An 18,127-nucleotide genomic window follows, 5' to 3' on the forward strand; every position below is an offset into this window, starting at 1 on the left:
ACACATTGATTTTGGAAAAATGTCATAGGTAATTTATTATCAACATCTACGGGTACATGTATGTACGTACATGTAGAAACATGTATCACCAGGGGTTATTTTGGTTCTATCCATGAGACTACTTGGTAATTTTGATCATTTTTGTGTAACATAACGGTCAAGAGATACATTGCACAGGCTAATAATTTGTAGCGGGATTGGACTGAGTCGATCATCAGTGACCAGGTAGCTCATGATCAGTCCGTAGAGCACTTGGCTAGTGTTCGGAGGGTCCCGGGTTCGAATCCCGGTGTGGCCGCTACATTTTCTCCTCTCCTGTTACAAATTTATGCTAAAGATTTACTATTAGAAAGTTGTGAATTACATTTAATTCAGGATTATTTTTAAATACATGTTGACATACAATGTTATCACGAGTCAGCTGACCATGATAATGAGTGAAGTTACACATACAGTATACAGAGTAATTTATCTAAACCGAATGTCACTGTGATCAGCATACAAATGTATAAAGCTGGAATAGCCAGGATTATTCGAGTGAATCAATACCATACAATTATGTTGGAATAGAGAGGGATCCCGATTAAATGGTGGCCTGTTTTTAGAACTTTCTGAGAAATAGCGGTACTAAAATTCTACTAAATGTAAGATGGTTGCCTGATCAATCCCAATATGTACAACTAGGAAACCTTCACATGAAATCTGAGAAAAAATCCCTCTGAACTTTCTGACAGCAAGAATTATCAGTGGACGGACAATGATGATGGGCTAACTAGTACACTGTAACAAACTGTTGATATTGATAGACTGAATAATAGGAATGGGGTAGAATAAAAACATATCATTGACCAGACCAGGTTTAAATTTTTGTTTTTTTTTTTTAAAGATATGGTAAAAAGCAGCACAGAGGAAGACTGGGAAGGTATGGTGGAAGAAGCCAAATCAACTCCGAGCAGTGACAGAGACATGACTCATAGGGTAGCATGTGTAGTCTTAGACGAGTGTTGTCCAACTGAGGAACAGGACGAGGTGTTGGTGGAACTATCAAAACTGGCCCCTCAAAGCCTGAATGTGGACTCCACTTTAAGACTTTCTTTTGTACTGCTGCACAGATTAGGTAATACATGTAATACAGATGTATATCAAAAATAATGTTGTCAATCTATAGAGTCATCAGATCGTAATACATTGTCACATGTATACTGTATTTTACTTGATAAAACCACAAAATGGGCAAAAGAGAGGGGTAAGATTACCCTTTGTGAGAGGAGATTAGATCAGCTGAATTACAAGTGGTAGTTTAGATTTCCAAACAAAGAAACATGGTACAATGTGAATATTGCATCCATTTAATTACAACATCCTAAAGACTATATTGAGATTGTTGTCTTTTTCAGTAAAATATGGGAAGTTTCCTCTTAAAAGAGATTTGACCAAAGAGGATGCTGAAAGTGTAAAACTCATGAAGGATTTAATAGATTCAATAAGGGCAATGTGTGAGTTTATGTTTCAATATAAATTTGATGATAGCACTTAAACTTTTTTATAAACATAACTCACTCCTGTGATTAAGTTGTATATACATTCAAAAGTTTTGCTGAAACGTTTTTGATTGTTTAATTAATTCTGAATTTGGATTCTTAGTCAAGATTTCATTACAATTAGGCAGAATGTGCACAAACTCTGATACTATTATCATTTCAGGTACAACTGTTGATCTTCTTCACCAGTGGCCACGAGGTACGACAGGTCATCCCCGACAAAAAGGCGTACTCAGGAACGTTAAGTTGGGGGCGCCACATGGGGGCACTAGACGTTGATGTGGATCGTCGCCTTCTTTACTTTTCTGATCTATCATTGATGAAGATTGAAAGAGCTGGAATTCCTGACGATATAAAGAATGGTGGCCCGCCGCGTCCCCAGGATTTAAACGCAGATGTGACCCAGGTGGAGGGGATCGCCATTGATTGGGTAACAAAGTAGGTCAAGAGTCAAATTAAAATTAAGAAAAAACTTATTAATAGATGCAGAATGACAGACAAGAATTAGCTATTGATGAGTTTTTGAAATGTTTTCTGTTGATCAACATTTTATCATGGAATAAAAATCAGCAAAACATTAAATATTTTCAATGCGTTATAATGAATACAGTTGTCTAATAACAGTTTAATGCTTTCTATTTATTAAAGTGTTTTGGCTTTGCTCGATTCATAAATATCTGAAACTCAAAGAACTTATACTAAACTCCAAGTTTTAGTTCCATCAAGGTTTGTAATGTGTGTGTTATGTAAAGGACAGATAGTGAACTCTTTCTAATCTTATATAATTTTTGACTGTCTGAAATTATTAGTGTTTTGATATGTTCCTTCCAGAAATATTTATTGGACAGATTCGAGTCGGCGGACGATCTCTGTTGCCCTAGACGACGGTCGATACCAAAGACCTTGATAAGGGATGACTTGGTTCATCCTCTGGCTATAATTGTCAACCCTAAACTGGGGTAAGTTAGGATTTATCCTTCAGGAGTTACCTCCCCTTCATACATTATTTGTACATTTCCTCCCTTAACCTTCATTGTCAACCCTAAACTGGGGTAAGTTAGGATTGATCCTTCAGGAGTTACCTCCCCTTCATACATTATTTGTACATTTCCTCCCTTAACCTTCATTGTCAACCCTAAACTGGGGTAAGTTAGGATTGATCCTTCAGGAGTTACCTCCCCTTCATACATTATTTGTACATTTCCTCCCTTAACCTTCATTGTCAACCCTAAACTGGGGTAAGTTAGGATTGATCCTTCAGGAGTTACCTCCCCTTCATACATTATTTGTACATTTCCTCCCTTAACCTTCATTGTCAACCCTAAACTGGGGTAAGTTAGGATTGATCCTTCAGGAGTTACCTCCCCTTCATACATTATTTGTACATTTCCTCCCTTAACCTTCATTGTCAACCCTAAACTGGGGTAAGTTAGGATTGATCCTTCAGGAGTTACCTCCCCTTCATACATTATTTGTACATTTCCTCCTTAACCTCATTTCTAACTGGGGTAAGTTAGGATTGATCCTTAACCTCCCTTCCTTCATTTCCTCCTTAACCTTCATTGTCAACCCTAAACTGGGGTAAGTTAGGATTGATCCTTCAGGAGTTACCTTCCCTTCATACATTATTTGTACATTTCCTCCCTTAACCTTCATTGTCAACCCAAAACTGGGGTAAGTTAGCATTGATCATTCAGGAGTTACCTCCCCTTCATACATTATTTGTACATTTTCCTCTATTAACCTTCATTGTCAACCCTAAATTGGGTTAATTAGGGTTAATGTTTCAGGAGTAACCTCCCTTTCATATATTATTTGTACATTTTCCTCTCTTAACCTTTGTCAAACCTTTACTTTAGTAAGTACAGATTTAATGCAAAGAAGTTATCTCCCTTACCTTGTCAACTTTTAACTTCAATATTACTTAACACAAAGAAGTTATCTCCCCTTTTCGTATTTACCTGATCTGCTTGTCAACCCTTAACTTCAGTACATTATTACTTTACACAAAGAAGTTATCTCCCCTTTTGGTATTTACCTACTCTGCTTGTCAACCCTTAACTTCAGTACATTATTACTTTACAGAAAGAAGTTATCTCCCCTTGTAGTCTTGTCAGTATTACTAAATTAACACAAATAACTTAACTCCCATAATGAGATAAAAACGGTATAAAGTTAGTATATTAATAATCTGAAATAAAAGGCCAAAATAGATTCAAAGTAAAATAAAAAATCATTTCTATGGAATATATATTCAGCCACTATAGGGTCTTCTTCAGTCCAAAATAACACTAACACAATGTGTTCGTCTACATGTTTGTTTACATCTATTGTCCACAGGTACACAATGTCTTCTTAACTCCCTTTTTGTTCTTTACCTGCTTTCCTTTAACTTCAATATTACTTAACACAAATGAGTTATCTCCCCTTTTTACATCCTCTACCTTATCAGCATTAACTTGAGGCCATGGTGGCGCAGTGGTTAAGATGTCTCAACATATTACCACAAGCCCTCCACCTCTGGTTCCTAGGCACCTGACAGCTGGTCGGTGTTTTACTTCCGGGTACTCCAGCTTTCCTCCACCAACAAACCTGGAATGTCCTAACATGACGGGCTGGCTGTTAATTGGACATTAAACTAATAATGAAACCCAAACCCAAACATTAACTTTTATTATTACTTAATACCACCAACAAAAAGTTATCTCCCCTTTTTCTATACTCATAATTGTTTTATAGTCAGATTTTATAAGAATAAAGATTCAAAATATGTGAAATCTTGAATTTGGTTTACTCGACAGATTACTGTACTGGACAGATACGGGCAGCACCAGTCCAAAAATAGAATATGCTTGGATGACCGATGAGGAAGGGTCAGTCATGGGTCTTCACACGGCTCGGCCAGCCAACTGAGGACTGACCCTTGATGACCACATGGACGACAGACTTTACTGGTGCGACTCCAAGGAAAACCTGATTGAGTCCATCAAGCTGGACGGGTCAGACAGGGTCATCGTCGTCGGGAAAGGTGAGGTCAAAGGTCATTCTGTTGTTGGTATGGTCCTGTGTAAACTAGTAGGTCAAGGTCAGAGGTAAGGTCAATCACTTTGATCCACTTTTCTCAGTTACTGACCCAGGGTCATATTAATTTGATTGTAATATTGAGAAAATTTTTAAAAATACAATTTTCACACAAGGTGGATCACATTTTTTTTTTCCAAAACATCACCTGATTGTAGTTTTTGTCCACATATAAGAGGCACTCCTAATTTCTAATGCAAAAATAGTGATTCATAATCCATAAAATAGATTAATGTTTAGGTCCTAGTACAATATTTCATATCAATTTTTCAATTGAGAAAAAAAAATATTCAACTTAAACAAGATGTTCTATGATCCTTACTACTCAGGTTTATTCCATATCCATGTCTTTTGATCAATCTTATTTTTGATTGTAAAAAATTTCATTTTAAAATGCCCTCCACTATAGTATAAGTATCTCTTTAAAATCCTTCAGGCCTAGACAATCCCGTCAGTTTGGATGTATTTGGAGACTCACTATACTGGGCTTCCCAACAGATGGGCGCCGTCTGATGAATATGGATAAATTTGGATATGGTGTTAACGTCACCCTACAAACAGGACTCCTACTGCCCTCTAGTGTCAGAATCACGCACACCAAAAACGTCTCAATTTATCAGGTAAATTACTATAAGGCTAGATTTACAACTGTACAAAATCAATGTCAATATCATAAAATTTCATTTCAATGTACAGGTATGTATAGATACTTACATTTTATCTATATGTGTGTTTTGAGTTACTTCCCTTTACTAACAAAGCAATTACAATGTATATAGGTGTATATTACTTATACATGTATACTATAATATTTCATTGGAATTATGTAAAGATACTTACATTGTATCTGTATGTGTTTTTGTGTGAGCAAGAAGTGTGCAAGTGAATAAGAGTTACTTCCCTGTTTCATTTCAATTATGTCTGACTGTCGGTTTTGACAGGTTACACTGTATTAATACTCGTTAGTTTTGATGAAAAGTAAAGTATTAAAAAAGATTGATTTTCCTCCTCAGGAATGAGAACCCAAATCTGCTGTTTGACTCGTTCCCTACCAAGTCCACTCCAGTCCTCGCGGTACATTTCACTCGGAAGAATTTATTACTGGCCAGCGGATCCCATCAGACTTGAGAGAACCAAGAAGTTCAAGGTCGTTATATACAAAGGTCAAGGTCACCACTAGGATGAAGACTACGAGTCTGTCTGAGTCACGAGACTTTGTTACAAATTATGACGGACCTCGTGTAATGGTCGTACAAGTCTGTCATGTGTAAAGGTCAAAGTCAACACCACTATGAAGGTCAAGGTCAAGTGAAAAACATCCCAAAGGTCAAGGTCGTCCTCAAACTATATGGATATGGAGTACAAGGACAGTAGTGGTGCAAAGTTCAATTTCAGAACTGAAAAGAACTGTCAAGGTTGTCATCAGGCTGCACTAGTATAGAGGTCAAGGCCGATGTAAAACTACTCTGGTATGAAGTTTAATGTTGACAATAAGCTGTTACCTGTTACCTGTTACCTCTTCTTAGACACCGTAGTTAGCTGGTTCCAGCTAGTTGTGGCGCGTTTTGTTCATTTACTAAATAGTTGTCCCGGTTGTGCCATATAAAAACTGGGGTAAAACTTGCATGGTACTGAATTCCAGTGAGTGTTCAGTCGGTTTTTAAACGAGTTCAGAGTAGGGGGCTTCTACTACGAAGTTGGGAAGGGAGTTCCATGAATCTACCACTCGCCGACTAAATATATTTTGTGTGACTTTAGTCCTGCTCTGTTTCTTAAAGAGTTTTAAACTATTACCTCTAGTATTAGCTGAAGACATTGTAAATAGCTTATCTTTATCTAGTTTATCTATACCATTCAGAATTTTATAGACTTCGATCACATCGTTCCTTTTACGTCTATATTCTAAGGTGGGAAGTCCCAACTTTTTAAGTCTTGAATGGTATGGTAAATTTTCAATAGAGTGAACTCTTTTAGTGGCTCTACGTTGGACGTTTTCGAGAGCGATCTGATCTTTTTTTAGCAGTGGAGACCAAACCTGGGTTGCATATTCTAAATTAGGTCTAATTAGGCTTTTGTACAGGGTTAAGAACATAGTTATATCTATATAGACAAAATGTCCTGAATATTAGACCCAGTATGCGATTTCCTTTATTAACTGCTTGACTAACATGCTGACTAAATTTAAGTTTGTTGTCGAAAAGTACACCTAAATCTTTCTCAAAACTGTACCTTCTCTATTTGTTCACTTTGTGGGAAGGAATAATGCGTGTCTTGTTCTAGATTGCCTATATTGAGGTGTTTGCATTTTTTAGTGTTCAAGGCCATTTTCCAGTCTCTAGTCCAAATGACTACACTGTCTATGTCTGCTTGAAGTTCTTGAGACTCGGTGGGGTTGTTATTGTTTCTAAAAATTTTAGAGTCGTCAGCAAATAATTTTATGGTGCTATGTTGGACAACTTCGGGCAGGTCATTGATATATATCAGAAATAGAACAGGACCTAAGACACTACCTTGTGGTACACCACTGGTCACATCTACTAGTCCAGAAGTTTCACCATGAAATAACAACTCGTTGCTGTAGATTGGATAAGAAGTCTTCTATCCACTTCAGTACTTTTCCAGTGATACCGTAACCCTTTAGTTTTTTAAGTAGATGTTTGTGAGGGACTTTATCAAAAGCTTTACTGAAGTCAATATAAATAGCGTCGACATTACTCCCTTTATCTATGGCTTCTGCCCAATGTTCAAGGACCTCCAATAGGTTGGTAGTACACGATTTACCAGATCTAAAGCCATGTTGATGTTCTGTGAAGAGATGGTTCTCGTCCATATGAATTACGAGTTTGTCCCTTATGATTCTTTGGAGAATTTTGCCTGGGATTGAAGTCAGACTTATTGGACGGTAGTTCTCCACTTTGTTGTGGTTTCCACTCTTGTATAAAGGAGTCACATTTGCAATTCGCCATTCGTCTGGAATTTTCCCTTCGTCTAAAGATTTCCTGAATATGATTTCCAAGGGTTGTGATATTTCATTTGAAGTTTCAACAAGAAGTTTAGGATGAAAGACGTCAGGCCCTGGAGATTTATTAGGGTTTAATTTCTTTATAGTTTTTTCAATTAAACTCCTGTCGAATTCGATATCATGAAGTTCTGTTTGATATGGTCTCATTTGGAAGTGTGGTGGATCTTCACTTTCTGGTGGGTTAAAGACTGATCCAAAGTAGTTATTCAGCTCATTGGCGGTTTCATAGTGGTTAGTGGTGTGTGTACCATCCGCTTTTACCACGTTGGTTATAGACATTCCTGTTCGTGTTTTTTTCTCCGACATATTTCCAAAAGAGCTTGCTGTTATCTTTGATGTCTTGCACTAGTTTCTTTTCATAATGATAGTGTGAACGTCGGATCTGTCGTGTTGCAGTGTTCCTGGCTCTCTGATACACTTTAAAGTTACTTTCTGTTTTACAATGAAGGTATCGGACCCACTTCCGCCTTTTTTGTCGGATGGACTGCTTGGCTTCGTTGTCAAGATGGGGCTTCCAACGCTTCCTAACTGGGGATGTCTTGTTCACGGGTATTTTATCTTCAATTAGTTTAGTTATGGTTTCAACAAGAACATTCCATGCTTGGGTCGTTGACATGTCCTCAACTTGAATGATGTTTAGCCAGTTGACAGAGGTTAGTTCTTCGCGTATAGCGTCGTAATGCCCTTTGTGATAATTCCTCCTCTCCTGTTTAGTATGATTATCACTATGTGATACACTCAGTTTAAAAGACAATAAAATATGGTCACTCCTTCCGATACTTGGAAGATAGTTAACATCGTTGACAATCTGTTCATCGTTGCTAAAAACTAGATCCAGTATAGATGGATTTTGATCTTCCCTATATCTGGTAGGCTTATGGATATGTTGGTATAAAAAAGTGTCTCGAACACACTCCAAGAAACGAGTAGATATATGGTTTTCTGACGTACATGTTGTCCAGTCAGTCCAATTTATTTCAGGAAAGTTGAAATCTCCAGTGATCAGAATGTGTTTTGCGTTTCTAGTTGACATTTCTCTCATTAAGTTTGTTAGGTAGCTGAAATTCTCAGCTGTGCTGTTGGGGCTACGGTAGATATTCACAATAAGTAGCTTGTCACCATTACTCAACTTGAGTTCAACAGCTAGGTACTCTTCAAAGGTTGTTGTAAATTTTACTTGCTGGACAGTCATTTGTTCCGAGATATAAATGGCTACTCTGCACTGGTCCAGAGGTGATAGAGAAGTTTGACAAGAGGAAAATGACTTATTTATCAGGACTGACAGTATTTTCTGTGACTGAAATTTAGAGTTTAGAAGATCTGTTTTGGCTCTATGATACTGTATGAAGATGTCATTTTGATGGATTAGTGTTATTATCTGTTACTGAGGCGTCTAATACAAATAAAATGTCAATCATCAGCCAATGAACGCTGTTTGATAAATCACACTTTTGTATCATTTGGTGTCAGTATCTCATATTTCAGATTTTACCATTGTGTTCAGAAGTATCTTACAGACATTGGATTAAAATTTTGAAATCATTCAATTCCTGAGTTGAGTTTTTAGCCCGATATCCTGCCAATTATTGCCATCAGTCTGTTTGTTCATCGGTCAACAATGAACTTCTCCATAACTACTCATTGAAATCTGACCGAATTTGACTGATATCATCTGTATAGTGTGACCCCACATTGTACAAATACTTAGACAGGCCCCATATAGTAATGAGTATTTACTTGGTAACTGCCTCCACTAAAACTGTAACCATGAAGTGACTCTGTGTCCTGTTAGTATTAGCTCACCAGACACAGTGAGATTATGTAATAATAATGGTTACCTGAGATAGCAGGTGAGTGATTGTGTCCTTGTGTGCATTAAATCAGCTACTTTTATTCCTATTTTTAGTCCTTTATTTATTTATTCATTCACTTGTTGTGTTTCAGCCAGGCTTTCATAATTATATATATTACCTTTTGGACCAACAAGTTTTACAGCATTGTTTCCAACATGAAGACATCACAAAGGGGAGTTAACTCCTTTCGTGAAAATATCAGACATGTTTGCCCTTCATAAATGACCCAAGCATTAAGTGGTGAGTTTCATTTGTCTGTTTTCTCTATATTTTATTCTTTGGTGCATCTTTGTTTCAATAATCAATGGTTTAATACTGCTTCAAAATGGATGTTCGAGTTGTCTCCCTTACACTGTCTGTAGATCTCTGGTAAATCGTTCATTTATCAGTCAGATGATTTAGATTTAGAGATGAATTATGTAATGCTATCACAGCCAGATCATATAATTTACTAATTTACATTATGTTTGAGTGTGAGGTATGTTTTGCTTTATTTTCCCTATCATTTTCTTGTAATATGTTTATGAAAGGAATAGGACCATGAATTTTTTATCTCTGATACTGGAGCCCTGAGTTGTCTGTCCGTTTCTAGCTTGTGTGTCCATCCTACTGTCTGTCTGTTCATCTCTGATACTGGAGCCCTGTCTGTCCATTTCTAGCTTGTGTGTCCATCCTACTGTCTGTCTGTTCATCTCTGATACTGGAGCCCTGTCTGTCCATTTCTGGCTTGTGTGTTCATCCTACTGTCTGTCTGTTCATTAGGTTCACATTTCAAATTCATTTCATTAACAAAGATAGAATTTCTGACACTTTTTCAAACAGAAAAATGCAATAAATGGATGCACATGTAGACTTGGTTGGCATAAATAATGTTTAAAATTGTTGTAAAAGCAGTAAGTTAAAAGTGAATTAAGTTGTGTATGATTGAATTATGATGACACCTACTTATTGTTATTTTTCTGGTTGACAGGGAGCTGTACAAGTGTTGTGTTTCTCACCTGATGGCAGATTCCTTGCATCTTCAGGTAGGCAAATGGAATGATTTTCTACACTGTGCTCTGTAAATGATGTGTAATCGTCTGATCCTGAATCCGTCTGGTTTTGGGTCCGTCTGTTTCTTGGTCCGTCTGTTCCTTGATCCGTCTGGTCCTGGGTCCATCTGGTCATGGGTCCGTCTGTTTCTTGGTCTGTATGGTCCTTGGTCCATCTGGTCTTTGGTCGGTATATACCTTGGTGTGTCCGGTCTTTGCAGGTTCGTCTATTCCTTGGTCCGTCTGGTCCTGGGTTCATCTGATTCTTAGTCCGTCGGTTCCTTAGTCCGTCTGGTCCTTGGGTTATCTCAGGTCCTGGGTCGTCTGGTCCTGGGCCCATCTGGTCGTGGTATGTATTGGTATGTCTGGTCTTTGGTCCATGTAGTCCTGGTATATGTGGTCCTGGATCCATGTAGTCCTGGTTCGATGTTGTCCTGGTATATCTGGTCCTGGTTCCATCTTGTCCTAGTGCATCTGATCCAATGTTTGTCTTGTTCAGTGTCTGTCTGGTCCAAGGTCTATCTGGTCCTAGGTCCATCTTGTCCTGATGTGTCTGATCCTTGGCTAGTCCTGTCCAATGTCTGTCTGGTCCTGGGTCCATCTGGTCATGGGTCCATCTGTTTCTTAGTCCGTCTGTTCCATGGTCCGTCTGGTCCTTGGTTTGTCTATTCCTTGGTCCGTCTGTTCCTTGATCCGTTCGGTCCTGGGTCCATCTGGTCCTTGGTCCATATGATCCTTGGTCCATCTGGTCCTTGGTCCATCTGTTCCTTGGACCATCTGGTCCTTGGTCGTCTATTCTTTGGTCGGTCTGGTCCTGGGTCTGTCTGGTCCTTGGTCCATCTGTTTCTGGGTCCGTCTGGTCCTGGGTCCGTCTGTTTCTTGGTTTATCTGGTCATTGGTCCATATTTTCCTTGGTCTGTCTGATCCTGGGTCCGTCTGTTCCTTGGTCCATCTGTTCCTTGGTCTGTCTGTTCCTTGGTCTGTCTGGTCCTCGATCCATGGTCCAGGGTCTGTCTGGCCCTTGGTACGTCTTATCCTGGGTCTATCTGGTTCTTGGTCCGTCTGGTCCTTGCTTTTTGAATACTTTGCTTCATAATTTGTAATTACTCAAAAGAAAAGCAAAGATCAGTCAATATATATATTCTGATTAAAATTTTTATTATGTAGTACACAATTTCACAAAGGTAGTAGACATATATATAAAAAGACATCTACATTGTATATAAAAAGAATCCTGTCTCTGTATCATGGACAATGTTGGTGATAATTGACAAGCTGTCCCAAATTGTTAAAATTTGCAAAATAAAGGTTTGTTATAAGGTTTGTTTACATTATAGTGATCCAATGGATTAAATCATTGTCTAAATAAATAAATAATGTAAAGATACACTGTAAGTATTAAACTGTCTTGTTTGCATTATTCCTGTAAAGCTCTGGCAACTATATAGACCATAGATTTCATAAAAAGATAGTTTAATGCTTAAATATCCGAGAGATCCTAATGTAAACTAAAAAATATGGCGGGGGAGATGCTCAATTCGGTTACATAGAAATGTACAATGTGGATTACTAAGTAAAATAGGATAAATTATGGTAAATAATGGGAAAAGGTAGTGAACTGGTACTCCCTGTGTTTTATATCTTAGAAACAGTAATCACAAGTTACTAAAGCCTTAAATCTCAATGTTTTGATTCACTGGTATTACAGAATGCATAACACATATTCCAGGGTAATAAAATCATTAATACCTTTGTATGAACAATGTATTCAAGTTATAAATGGGGCGATACTTATGGCATGTTATTTTTTTCTTCAGTAATCTGTAATAGAAAACCAGATTTCATGAATAAAGCTGTGAAAATCATTTGAATAGACAAACAAACATGTACCGTGCTTTGTAAACATTAGTTACACCACTGAATTTATCCACTGTAAAATCTAGCTGTTATGTGTTATGTATGTTTAGATGGAAATATACATGTAGAAATCACTTTACAGTAGAAGTTTTATCACAGCTGTCACACCCTGCTGTACTGTAGTAGTTTTATCACAGCTATCACACCCTGCTGTACTGTAGTAGTTTTATCACAGCTATCACCCTGCTGTACTGTAGCTATCACCCTGCTGTTTTAGTTTTATCACAGCTATCACATCCTGCTGTACTATGGTAGTTTTATCACAGCTATCACACCCTGCTGTACTGTAGTAGTTCCAGTTTTATCACGGCTATCACACCCTGCTGTACTGTAGTAGTTTTATTACAGCTATCACACCCTGCTGTACTGTAGTAGTTTTATCACAGCTATCACACCCTGCTGTACTGTAGTAGTTTTATCACAGCTATCACACCCTGCTGTACTGTAGTAGTTTTATTACAGCTATCACACCCTGCTGTACTGTAGTAGTTTTATTACAGCTATCACACCCTGCTGTACTGTAGTAGTTTTATTACAGCTATCACACCCTGCTGTACTGTAGTAGTTTTATCACAGCTATCACACCCTGCTGTACTGTAGTAGTTTTATCACAGCTATCACACCCTGCTGTACTGTAGTAGTTTTATCACAGCTATCACACCCTGCTGTACTGTAGTAGTTTTATCACAGCTATCACACCCTGCTGTACTGTAATTAAAAGTTGAATCACATTTTGTAGTACTGTAACATCTTTACATTATACCCAATCTTTACCCACAGTAAATCATCTCTACCCACACCTACAGCCCATACCCAGTCTCTGTCTGTGTGTAGGATCCTGAGTCCTTTTCCATCTTTACTCAGTAGAACAATATTTTTATTGTGTCTCTCCCCTATGATGAGGCTCCCCTGACTATCTCATACACTATACACCGGGGGTCCTGTTTGTGGTGATTGTTTACATGTACTGGGGATGTCACCTCTGTATACAAACAGTTCCTGGAAGTCAGTATCCATGACAACAACATGACTGTTTCCACATCACCACCATCACGTTCATTACAGTGATCAATCACTGCGACATTGTTAGTGATAGGACACTCTGTGATCCTGTATGGTGTACACACTAATGGTTTCCATCTCCATCTAGTCTTTGTAGTGAGCACCATCTGACCTTGTGTGGTATATTTGGAGACGTTTCCTGACATGCCCACAATGACATGGTTCTTTGCTGTAATACATATGCTGTAAGGATATGTTTTAGTTGTGAATTGTTGAGTTAACTGTCCTGATACCAGCTCCAGGATGTTGTTTTGACCATCACAGGCCCACAATCTGTGTGTTGTTGGTGATAGACTGATGTCATTGACCCAAGTCTTGTGTGTGACCTCCTGTATCACTGTGCCCTTCCTGTCCAGGAGAGTTAATGTGTCACTGTAGTAGACACTGGTCCAGGCCTGGTCATCAGTGGTAGGACATATAGAAGTAATGTCACATGGAGACTTCCACTCCTCCACCACCTTGGTCTCTGTCAGTAGTGTTTTCCTGGCCACTGCTTTCTTACCTTTATCTTCTGACTGTTGTTGTGATGAGGGTTGTTGCTGACCGTCTGATAATGATACTGACCGTTTCTGGTCAGTGGATGTATGACGTTGGCCTGAGGTGGTGACTTTTCCTAAGGCTTGTACCAGGTGACCTTTAGGAGTATTGTTTGGGTTGAAGCTGACTGTATCTAAAGTAGGTTTGACTGGGATATGTATTCGGGAATCTATTTCGCATTTTGTGTCGTATATTTCTATGTGTGAGCCTTGCTGAAGTGTTTTCTTACATTTCTGTATTTGGTGTTTAAGTTGTTTGTTCAATGATTCTAGTTCTTGTTTGTATTTTTGTATGAGTTTGATGTTGTCGTCTTTAAGTTTTTGATAAAGTGAGAGTGTCTCTTCCCTAAGCTTGTCAAGGTCTTGTTTTAATTTTTCTGTTTGCATCTTTAATTGTTGGGATAATTTCTCAAATATGCTGTCGTTGTCTTTGAGGAGTGTATCAGTAGAGGTGATGTGTTTCCCGATCTGCACCAGATCATTTTGTTCGGTTCTTTCAATAAAGTTTCTGATGTCTTGTTTCTTCTGAGGAGTGACTTCACTAAGCTCACAAATAGGATGAGTTTTATGAATGGTGGAAATGCATTTCAAACAAATTAGTTCTTGACATTTTTCACAATACATATCTAGTTGTCTCCCCTTGTGATGGTTACAGGTTGTCTGTCCTTCCGTACGAACTGGTATGTTTGCTGTTGCCATTCTGATGAAGATTGAATGTTTGTTGAATTTCTGAAAATTGATTATATTGAATCAATACAATTTTTTTGCATAGTCAATTAAATAGGAGTTTCATTAATTTGATGTCCTGTTCAGTTCTACATGTGAAAAAAGTCCTAAAATATTGACCTCAAGCAAGTTAGTTTTAAAGTACAAGAAAATAATTACCTGATAATCACTGCATTCACGGATGACACACACAGGCTACCTGGGATTAAATCAAGTTGGTCTTCCCCAGAGTCTAAATGATATTCAATGTTGTTCAAATTTCTCTTCCTCTGAAATTCACAGCCAATCTGAAATTTACTACTGTCTCCTAATTATATGTGTCCACACAGAATAACACAATCCTTGTGTCCACGTCTACCCAGATAAAATGTCTGCCTCTAATGAGGCCAGATGATATCGGATGTTACTCCCTTATCTGGTCCGACAGTTGTAAAACAAACATAGATTGTGTAGTAGGTCAATTTTGATCATGTTTGCAAGCCGTGATATTTATATTACTAAAAATAATTGTGTTTGTCATTTATAAAATGTTCATTTAAACAACTTCTTCTCGATTACCAAAAGATCCAGGGAACTGATATTTGGCCTTCATCCATCTTGGATGTTGATACTTAAGTTTTTTACCACTATTTCTTAAAAAGAACTTTCATATGTCAGTTTTTCCTTGGTTACTTGTTGTGCATATTGTACTTTTTGAGGAATAGGGGAAAGCATGGCCGATTGGCAGCCACTTTTGACAATTGAAGTTAGCTACCTTTGTTTCCCCGACAAATACTGAAGGGAACTTTCTCATTAATATTGCATCTCTTTGACTGATAACAATTTATCAATACATGATGGACATCAAGATCCCTCTGTGATCTCATATAATTATTTATTATTTTGATGATCCTCAGGTACCGCCAGCCCCTGTCAGATCTACAATGGAGGCTGTGTCCACAGCTGTCACCCAGCTCCCGACGGTAAGGCGGAGTGTCAGTGTAATGCCATCGGTCTGACGTTAGGAGAGGACGGCAAGTCGTGTGTGCCACTCAACCACCTGTGGCACCGAGAACTTTGTGTGTGTGAATTGCCGCTATCTCAGTCATTGCTGGTAGTGTGACTCGGACGAGGATTGACAGCTTTGTACAGATATTTTGATGCATTCATACTCTTACTGCTAAACATATTGGATTGACCATTTTTTTTATTAAGATGGTTTCTCTGAAATAAGCAATTACACTGTAAAAACTGACATATGGACCACTTATTAACAAGACAAATAAAACGTTTGTTCCCAAATGTCTAATTTAAACACAATTTTACCAGAGTATCAAGTTTTACTGGCTATTGTGTGGTTTCTTAGGTGGTCTTATAGACAGGTCTAACTGACCACTTGACCTCTCTATACAATTGGTCTTTACATACAGGTTTAACTGACCTCTCCACACAGTTGGTCTTTATAGACATGTTTAATTGACCTCTTGACCTCTCTACACAGTTGGTCTTTATAGACAGGTTTTATTTATCTCTTGACCTCTCTTCACAGCTGGTCTTTATAAACAGGTAGGACTGACCCCTTGACCTCTCTACACAATTGGTCTTTATATACAGGTTGGACTAACCCTTTGACCTCTCTTCACAGTTGGTCTTTATTGACAGGTTAAATTTACCTCTTTACCTCTCTACACAGTCAATGGTCTTTAAAGACAGGTTTAATATAAACTTTATTTATTTTACATTGATTGCGAAACAACTTATACAAATCACTTTCGATGGCCCGGATGTAAGCGTGCGAGGGGTCTTAGAGTGGGAGGAAACCGGATTGCCTTGAGAAAACCCACGTGGACGGGCAGGTGACCTGTGACCTTTTCATGCCCATACCGGGGATCAAACCCCGACCAGCTAGGAGAGGACGGCAAGTCGTGTGTGCCACTTAACCACACCTGTGGCACCGAGAACTTTGTGTGTGTGAATGGCCGCTAGCTCATTCATTGCTGGGTGTGTGACTTGGACGAGGATTGTAAAGATGGGTAAGACGAAAACCCGAACATGTGTGGTACATAATTGAAGTTATCATGACCGATTATTTTTCTGGGCCAGGGTTGTGTCAATACATGGTCATGCACTGTTTCAATGACTTTTGGAAGTATTTTGTAATTATTTGGTGTTTGGTAAAAATTAAGATTATAGAATTTGTTATTTTAATATTTGAAAAAATGCAATAGAAGATTGTAATTCAAAACAAACAAGAACTTGTATACTGTTTAAAATTAGGGGAAGATGATAAATCACCTGTAGTGGTGAAGATTGTGAAATAACACTGTAATCTCTGGACCAAAGTACAGACTGATCATCGGACCGGTGTCATACATAACATGTACTTTAAAATTATTTGACACATACACTGGCCATTAGATCACGTAATATATCACTGTCCTACCCCAGAGGCAGGGGGAGGGGTTACTTTTTATTCAATCTTCAAGTGAATTAGTCTGAAATTGATAAAGAATATGCAAGTGACCGAAATTGATAGAAAATATGTAAGTGACCTTAAAAGCTCCCATAATACACAAAACTTAATCGTACATGAAGATGAGTTAATGTTTTACAGTATTTATCAGTTTACAAATCTTCTCTATAATAAAAATGACAGCTTTGTACAGATATTTTGATGCATTCATACTCTTACTGCTAAACATATTGGATTGACCATTTTTTTGTTTTTTATTAAGATGGTTTCTCTGAAATAAGCAATTACACTGTAAAAACTGACATATGGACCACTTATTAACAGGACAAATAAAACTTTTGTTCCCAAATGTCTAATTTAAACACAATTTTACCAGAGGATCAAGTTTTACTGGCTATTGTGTGGTTTCTTAGATGGTATTATAGACAGGTATAACTGACCACTTGACCTCAACACAGTTGGTCTTTATAGACAGGTTTAATTCACCTCTTTACCTCTACACAGTCAATGGTCTTTACATACAGGTTTAACTAACCTCTCCACACAGTTGATCTTTATAGAAATGTTTAATTGACCTCTTGACCTCTCCACACAATTGGTCTTTATATACAGGTTTAATTGACCTCTTGACCTCTCTTCACAGTTAGTCTTTATAGACCGGTTGGACTGACCCCTTGACCTGTAACAGTTAGTCTTTAATGACAGGTTTGACTGACCTCTGTATACAGTTAGTCTTTATAGACAGGTTGGACTGACCCTTTGACCTACAACAGTTAGTATTTAAAGACAGGTTTGACTGACCTCTGTATACAGTTGATCTCTATAAACAGGTTGGACTGACCTCTGTATATAGTTGGTGTTTATAGACAGGTTTGCCTGACCCCTTGACATCTCTAAACAGGTACC

The 18,127-nt window shown here is 38.0% G+C and overlaps 3 protein-coding genes across 5 annotated transcripts in view; 2 read left to right on the forward strand and 1 right to left on the reverse strand.

The window, feature by feature from the left end:
• The window catches only part of LOC138310410 (low-density lipoprotein receptor-related protein 2-like), a 69,349-nt gene extending 63,235 nt beyond the window's left edge, over positions 1-6,114 (forward strand). The window contains exons 10-11 of one of the 2 annotated variants that reach the window (XM_069251621.1): positions 887-1,117; positions 1,398-1,499. Coding sequence is in view for 1 of the 2 variants with exons in the window: in XM_069251623.1 (XP_069107724.1) it covers positions 5,636-5,802 (167 nt within the window). In the remaining variant the exon portion in view is untranslated. Of the gene's footprint in view, positions 1-886; positions 1,118-1,397; positions 1,500-5,635 lie in introns of those variants that run through there. The other variant, XM_069251623.1, reaches the window with a different exon arrangement.
• LOC138310411 (low-density lipoprotein receptor-related protein 8-like) overlaps positions 1-18,127 on the forward strand; it is a 102,399-nt gene that overhangs the window by 81,190 nt on the left and 3,082 nt on the right. Inside the window, exon 4 of one of the 2 annotated variants that reach the window (XR_011206419.1) lies at positions 15,666-16,749. Coding sequence is in view for 1 of the 2 variants with exons in the window: in XM_069251624.1 (XP_069107725.1) it covers positions 15,666-15,871 (206 nt within the window). In the remaining variant the exon portion in view is untranslated. Of the gene's footprint in view, positions 1-15,665; positions 17,638-18,127 lie in introns of those variants that run through there. The other variant, XM_069251624.1, reaches the window with a different exon arrangement.
• LOC138310408 (uncharacterized) lies at positions 12,688-15,193 on the reverse strand. Its single transcript, XM_069251617.1, has 2 exons — positions 14,929-15,193; positions 12,688-14,772 (listed from the first exon to the last, which is right to left on the reverse strand). Exon 2 carries the CDS (start codon positions 14,740-14,742, stop codon positions 13,339-13,341), a length of 1,404 nt encoding a protein of 467 aa, XP_069107718.1. The 5' UTR covers positions 14,743-14,772; positions 14,929-15,193; the 3' UTR covers positions 12,688-13,338.

Source organism: Argopecten irradians, chromosome 16 (assembly GCF_041381155.1).
Source record: "Argopecten irradians isolate NY chromosome 16, Ai_NY, whole genome shotgun sequence".
Classification (NCBI taxonomy): domain Eukaryota; kingdom Metazoa; phylum Mollusca; class Bivalvia; order Pectinida; family Pectinidae; genus Argopecten; species Argopecten irradians.

Excerpts from the sequence above, each read along its gene's own strand:
- LOC138310408 (XM_069251617.1), bottom strand. The coding sequence starts at position 14,742 with ATGGCAACAGCAAACATACCAGTTCGTACGGAAGGACAGACAACCTGT.